General features: G+C 45.2%; 1 protein-coding gene across 1 annotated transcript in view; it reads left to right on the top strand.

Annotated features, from left to right (window-relative positions):
• LOC103369976 (guanine nucleotide-binding protein subunit alpha-11-like) overlaps positions 1-4,526 on the top strand; it is an 18,743-nt gene extending 14,217 nt beyond the window's left edge. The window contains exon 7 of the mRNA XM_008298850.1: positions 2,417-4,526. Coding sequence (XP_008297072.1) covers positions 2,417-2,690 — 274 coding nt within the window. The 3' untranslated portion in view covers positions 2,691-4,526. The remainder of the gene's footprint in view (positions 1-2,416) is intronic.
• The last annotated feature ends 3,349 nt before the right edge of the window (positions 4,527-7,875 follow it).

The following is a 7,875-nucleotide window of genomic DNA, read 5'->3' as shown; positions in this document are numbered from 1 at the left end:
GCTTCAGGGCGCTGAACCGTCTCCTCACGTTCCACCTGCTGGAAGCTGCTAGAAATAGTTTGTCTAAAAAGAGAAATCATGTTTTTGTAAACTGATTTCAGCTCCTGTTGGTTCCCGACTCGCTGACAAACGCTTTCTTTTCTTTCTCAGTTGCAAATGAGTCACTTGAGGTGTTGGTTTGGGTCTAATGATGAGGCTGCAGAGTGTCGCCCTACAACCCCCACAGCCCTCGGTTCCCCTCGGTTCCCCTCGGTTCCCCCGTCCTCCCGCTCTTTCTCTGTTACCCATAGCAACCGCAGACAGACACAAGTCCTGCACCCCCACCTGAACGCCACCAGGTGCACACGTGTTCGGGGGAATTAGTGGCTGTGAGTGGAAATGTATCCCGTGTGTGTGTGTTACTGTGTGTGTGTGTGTGCATGTGTGTGTGTGTGTGCGTGTGTGTGTGTGTTAGCAGCAGCATTGGCAGTAACATAATGACTCACACAGGGTCAAGCTCCTTGATGTCAATTTAACCTTAATGACGACTCGCAGCAGCTCCGGTCGCCGGCTGCTGTTTGCTGTTTGCTCTCGTTAGCGCCGCCGTGGCTCTGATTGGACGCTGTTTAAAAAGCTCCACAGTCTGATTCTGGTTTGGAGAAACCGAGTCGAGCCGTGACTTTGATGATTGGAGGCAGTTCTATCAGAACCGAGCGATAATTCCAAACAGTCCAAACATCTGATTTGCAGCCTATTTAAATTTTTTTGTTCAATCAGTCACCATCCTGTTATTCTCTGTTCTGTTGTTTCCTGAAATGATCATTTAGGATAATTCTAAAATATAGAAAAATGGCTGTTCATCTTCATAAAACCAACGGAAATCAACATGAGCTGCTGGTTTTAAAGTAAAAAGTCAAAAAATCCAGAAATGTTCACCCTTTTTTCATATCTCATGTAGAAAAGCATCAAATACGAACGTTTCAGACGATGAAAGCAGCAAATTTTTCATTAATTTTGCAGGAAAAGTGACAAACCGACGTACTGTTTTGTTGCTGATAGACTGATTCATGAACTCTGAGCTACAGGCAGTTTTTTTGTGTTTTTTTCCACATTTTTCTTCACTGTGAGCTCATTTTTTACGGCCATATGAAGTCCTGCAGCTCTGTGGAAACATCACAACCATGACTAGATGTAGACAGAACTCAAACAGACCTCTTGTGTTGTGTGACAAAGTTAGAATGCATGAAATAATAAAAAAAAAAATAAAACTAAAGTAGAATTTCTTTGATAATTTATATTTACAAATAAATAAAAATAAATATACAATGAGCATGTACAGCATTTCCCAAAATGTCCACGAGTGTTACTGACACTTGTGGACTTTTTTTTTTTTTTTACAAACTTTAGATATTTTACTTCTGAACTTGTATTTTTTTCTTCCGTACGTCCTCCTGTGTGCTCAGCGTGAACACAGCCTGCAGTTCAACCAACAAGTCCCACAAGTTTCATCACGACTGTTAGTCACACCTGAGTCCGTCGTAGTTTCTCAGTTGTGCAGAGGAGGGCTGAAGTTTTTGTTTTTTACTAAATCTGGTTCATGTAAACGGTTTATTTTTGCCCAGATTTTTGAAGAAAAAAATTATTTTGACAAAACATCATGATTTTAGGCTCAGATTATCTGGTTAGTAGACCCAGAGCTGTTGGAAAGCTGCAGATCAGACTATGTTTCCTGTTTTTACAGTTTCTAGCTCTGATTTTTGGTGTAATTTTGACAGTTTTTAAATAATGAAAACAGGCCTTTCAAACCCGAGCTGGTGTGTTTGCGGTTCAGACGGTTAAACGTCTGTCGGTTGAACAAAACAGTCGATCTGATGAGTCAGTCAGAGGCACTAGGACTGTGTGATGGACATTTTATATTGTGTCTAGCTTTAAAAAATGAATTAAAAGAATTACAGACTTAATTAATCATGTGAATAATTACTAGTTGTGGCTCTTGTTTGGCTCCCGTTGCCTCTGAGTAACGATGTTTTGATGCTTTTCATCCAGCAAACGTGTTCAGCTTCTGCACCAACAGCATCCCGACGACTTGACAGCAGCAGTGATCAAGTGATGACTGGCTGGGATTTATTCTAACAGAAAACGTTTTTAAAAATAATAATAATAATAATAAAAAACCAGCTGCAATCATGTTTTCATTCAATTTGCACTCGTGAGCTGTAACCGCTGTTTATCCCGCCGAGTGGCGTCAGCTGGGAAACGATGAAGGAGACGTTCTTCTAACGTGACAGAACAGGATAAATAAAGTAAATGAACAAATCCTGAGGGGTGAATTTACTGCTTTTAATCACTAGAAAGTCACTAAACATGATTTTTCTTGTCTAATGTTGAATAAAAATAACCCTGAAATCTTCTCTTTTCTTGTTTTTATCGCTGTCAGTCGTTTTATTGAACTCAGATTCATCTTTTGGTTATTTTTTTTTTGTGTCCTCTTCCGTCCCGGCGCAGGTCGGAGGCGGGACGCCGACGACGCCAAGAACTACATCCGCAAGCTGTACGAGCAGCGCGCCATCAACCCCGACAACAGGGAGGCGTGGAAGACCTTGTATCCGCACTTCACCTGCGCCACCGACACCAGCAACATCCGCCGGGTTTTCAGCGACATCAAGGACACGGTGCTGCTCAAGTCGCTCAGGGACTACGGAGTCATCTGAACCGTAACCGGGACAGAACAGAACACGGAGGAAAACTGGCTGGACTGTTGACTTGGAGCCAGAACAGGAGCGTCGGGTCAGCAGCTCTTCTTAAAGCTTCCTCCTCTTTTCATGAAGAAGCAGGCGGGAAGAGAAGGTGTTTTTCTCCTCACCACCACCATCTCTGCTCCTCCAAGCATGAAGATGTTTCAGGAGGAATCACCCTCACTGCTCTCGGCTTGCAGCTTCCTCCTCCTCCACCCCAACCACGTTTTGATTCCTTTCTTTTTTCGAGGCGTTTGGGTCATCCAGTGACCGAACTGATCTGTAACTGAAGCAGGAGAAGAGATGCTGTGAATGACCTTCTACAGGTGGAGACGGGGTCACGGCGGCGTCACACGGGTTTGAAACGCTTCAGGTGTTTCCATCCAGGTGGAACAGGAGCTCACACGCACTCACAAGCAAACGCAGAAAGTTTATGAGTTAGAACTGCTCTCCTGCAGAACCAACCATTGATCACCGTTATCTCACGCTGCCAGTACTTCCTTCATGTTATCTGCACTCGGCTCGTCTGTCCGTTAACGTGCAGAAAGTCGGAGCAGCTTCTGGCGTCCCTCTGACAGCCGTGTGCGATGACATGCTAACGCCCGGCGACTCTTCTTCTGTGGTAAACGGTTTGTTATGCAACTCCCCGCGTTGGAAAAAGATAAAATACAGGCTTTGTGTTTAAAAAGAGAAGAGAGGAGGGAACACAGCAGGAGAGTGGATCTGCTGTCTGCCGTCGGTGAGTCACCAGAAACAAACCAGGACGGATGGAAAGTTTATATTAAAGCGTGGAAGTTTGCAAAGATTTAAGCCCATTTTCCCGTTTATTAACTTATTTTTCCTGGTGTTTCTTTAGTCAAACATACATTAAGGAGGTAGATCCACCTGCTGGAGACACTGAACCCTTTTCATAGTGTTACCGGGTCTGCCTTATCAACACGGTGTCCACGGTTTGTTCTGCCGCCCACTAGTGTCCAAAAAACAAATCACCTTAAAGGCTGCGTCATGCTTGAGCTACAAAAGCATTTATAAAACAGTAAATTATGCAAAAACAAACCACCAGAAAAGCCTTGGAGTGAAGTTTAAACCTTGAACTGTGAGTCTTATCCTCCGTTTTTACCTTTCAGTTCCCGTAGCGCCCGGAGAAGCTGCACCACCTCCACCTCCATCCGTCTTTATTTATTATTCCTGTCGGCTAAATACCAGAAATTAATGAAAATAAACACCGCAAATTTGATCGCAGCTTTAAAAGGTCACACGTGAGCGAGCGGCGAGATGTTTTCCTGCGAGGAAACGGCTCAGACTAAATTAAAGACGGTGGGGAAAGTTTTTTCTAAACCCCACCAGCAGGTGATCTGCTCTGCTGAGTAAAGGGTAAAGGATATTAAAGTGAGCTCGGAGGGAACTTTATCATCCTGAAGTGAGAGTTCTTCCCCCTCTGACTGGAACATGTCTCTGAAACGAAGCGACCTGGACGTGACGCTGACGTTTGCTCACCGCCGTGCCTTCATTCAGCGCCGTGGCTCAGAAACCTTTAGGATGCCTTCAGACACACGTGTGTGATTTTACTGTCCATGAACTGATGACTACTATCCTGATTGATTTGTAACTGCTGTATTTTGTATTATTATTTCTGACCAGGAGCTCGTTTATAACGGCGTCTCTGGAGGGTTTGCCAGTGAGCTGCTTTCTTCACTGGGAAACCTCCTCCTGAGCGGCGCCGGTGGATGATCTGGGGTAGACTCGGGTGGAGGACGTGGGCAAACACTGGGTTTTTTTCTAGTTAATATTAAAAGCAAACTTTTGAACACACTCTCCTCTGCTTGCTTGTGTTTGTCTGTTTGGATCTGGCCTGACAGAGTCTCCTCGTCTCCGCCACGCTGTCACCAGATAAATAAGACCTCGCAGGTGGCAAATGAAACGCTGCAGGATTTGCATTGAGTGACACGTAGACGCAGGACTTGCTTCCATCAGACAGCATGTGTGAGTGTCGAGGTGCAGACATCTGAGAACAGATGTCACATCACACAGGACCAAACTCAGACTCAACGTTTCCTGGTCGAGTCTTCAGAGGACGTTTGTTTGAGCTTCTCATAGCTTCTCATTAGCGACTGATTAATCACAGTTCAGTCACACGTTCCTCCTGCCGACAGCTGCACACAGCACACGACACGTTTACAGAACAAATATCGACGAACAAAAAGACGTAAAGCGCAGAAAACCCACCGAGGAGTGCTGCTGTAATGAGTTCAGGCAACCCGACAGGCCGTCAGAGCAGCGAGCCGCCAGAGCGTCAGGCCGCGACCCAACGGCCCGGCTGACTGTCAGCCTCATCCACCTGATCTGACGTGTGTGTGTGTGTGTGTGTGTGTGTGTGTGTGCGAGGCAGCAAGGTGTGCAGGTGTGCATGTAAAGGTCCTGGACAGAAGCAGATGTGCTGCTCTGTTAGCAGCTTTCTCACTGCAGCAGAATCGTATTAATCATGTTTTTCGGGGGCAAATGTCTTATTTTTGAATCTCACGTTGTAGATGCAGGTTTGGATTGAAACACCAAACACCAGACCAACATGTCTGAATCTTCCTTCATGGTGGAGTCATGTCGTGTTTCCTTCCTAAGGCTGCAACGGATTCACTGACTTTAAACTCTGAATGTATTCTGCTATGTTTAGGTGGCTGTCTTTGAGTCTCAAGCTATGCGAAGCTAAGCTAAGCTATGCTAAGCTAAGCTATGCTAAACTAAGCTAAACTATGCTAAGCTAAGCTAAGCTAAGCCTTTATTAATCCCACAGTGAGAAAGTTTGCAGTGTTACAGCAGCAAAGGGACGTCAGATTATTCCATACGAGGGTATTTCTAAAAGTTCTCGTCCGTACCAGAAAACGTCACCAATAAAACGATTGTTCCTGCATTATTTTAACACAGAATACTTTCAGTGCAGCTACAGATGTTCAACACAGAAGAAGGTCACGTCCTGAGCCTCCAGCAGCGTGAACCACCTCACCATCAGAATAACGACCACTCAGCAGTTTGGTAGCAGACAGAGATAAACGGTGCCGGTCATGAAGCAGCAGCTCAAAGCCACATCTGGATGCTTCCTCCACCTGCACCGGCCCAGAGCAACAGCAAAAAGCTTTAGTCTCATTTTATCTTGACCAGTGATGTAAACCTTCATAGCACACTGTTATGCCCCAGAAAGGTAGTTACACCTGTTGTTTGTAGGTGGTGCTGAGAACTTTTTGAAGTTCCCTCGCAAGCTGGATTCATCATGTTGCCACGGGAACCAACACGCATTCAATTGGTGATGCAGAAAGCACATAAACGTGTTTTTATACTTCATCATTAACCTTCATTTTCTTTCTTGATTTAACCAGTCGCTGTCCTGCATTATGGGACAGCGTCTGACCGAAACACACTTTAATACCAAATGTTTAAATATATGAAATGTAAAGTTTAGCAGCTCTAATGTGCAGCTGCCATGTTAGAAATGCATCCATCAGTAAAATAAATATATTAACATGCAGTTAACGGTTAAGCAGCATTCCTGTCCACGTCAGTCGTGGCACTTTGTGCTCATCATCGTAGCTCTCCATCATCGCAACCTGGTGACTGAATTAGGCGGCACGTGATTGGTCCATTTCTGTGCAGAAGAAGAGTCAAATGATGGATTAAACACTCTTTAATGGAGGCGAGTCCAAAGCAAAATACCTGGTTAGTAACAACAAATAGCATATCCATTATCTGTGATGGGGGTTTTAGGTTTGGTCAAACAGGCTGACATGAAGAAAGCCTGGATATGTTGAGTTTCAGGAGAGCAGAGACAGACAGAGAACATGCAGGAGAACATAAGCTCTGGGCCAGAATAGATGAGATTTATTTCAGGAAGCCGTCATGACGTCTGACTGGAATCGTCCTCATCAGCTCCCAGAATGAGCTCCAGTGATGGTCAGAAGCTGACATTTGATGTTCCTTCAGGACTTTGTGTCGACGCTCTGCTGACGGAGGAGGGATTTACCAACAGGTGGGACGTCGGCCTCGGTGCTCTGTGCCGGTGACGTGGGATTTTTTAATGTAAATCTCAGATGACATCTTGGGTTACTCCCTCAGATGTCTCTGATCAATCCCCACATCTCAGCCGACGGCGGCTCGGAGGTCCAGCAGCTTCCAGATGACCCTCTGAGCAGAACCAGAGCTGACGCGTGTGGCGCTGATTGGCCGGCGGGCTTTTTAGAAACCTATTTTGCTGCCCGGTTAGTTGCTATGGACTGCTTGTTACTGATAAGAGCCGGTCAAAGCTTTTCCATTTCCACCGATGTTCCTCAAAGCAGAAGCCCACCTGCTGCGCGCTGATCCAACACATGCTGCACATTCACAGAGCTTCTCACGCAGCTCCAATCACAGCCACAGATCCAGAATAGCTGCAGTAATGTAAACACCTGCAGGACACAAAGCAGAGCCACATCTGCAGCGTTCACAGAGGTGAGCTGTGGTGGGTCGTGTGGACCGGGCCGCGCCGCTGCTGGTATTGTGTCGCCGCCCTTGTTCCATTTCACTGTGCTGAGGGAGCCTTTCAAAGCAGCAGAGGCTAGAGAGACAAGAAAAAAAAGGTGCTTATCAGCAGAAGAAATGAATCAATTTGCCAGCATGAATCACCACTCGATTCCCAAAAACAGCTCCAGCGTCTGCAGCAGCTGGCCCTTTGTCGGCTGCTTCTCCCTCGCTGTGTTGCTGCTTCACACACATTTCTCAGCTCCAAGGGTGTCTGAAAGCTGTGCATCAATAAATCCTGACCCGCAGTAACCGAGTCTCTAGAACTACATTACAAACTATTAAGGAGACGTTCTGTCTCGGTGGTAACGGTTCTGTTTGTCTCTGCTCTGCTCTGTCAGGATTAGTTATTGTTCTGTTGTCTTTATCACTTTGTAGATGATGTCGATGATTCCTTCTGCTGCAAGAACGACGACTTAAACATCAGACGCTTAAATCTGAACAATAATATTAATAATATTACTTTTCTCAGTCGTCTGTGCAACGGTAGTGTCGTAAGTAACATTTAAACTTCACTGGCAAGAGTTCAGTGTCATTTATAATGTTCCAGTTTCATTTGAATATTTACATTTTATATTAAACATATATATAATATATACACATTTTTGTATCGTGTTAG

This window comes from Stegastes partitus, unplaced genomic scaffold, assembly GCF_000690725.1.
Source record: "Stegastes partitus isolate 25-593 unplaced genomic scaffold, Stegastes_partitus-1.0.2 Scaffold1356, whole genome shotgun sequence".
In the NCBI taxonomy this organism is placed as follows: Eukaryota; Metazoa; Chordata; class Actinopteri; family Pomacentridae; genus Stegastes; species Stegastes partitus.
This window is presented reverse-complemented; position numbering and strand designations above follow the sequence as displayed.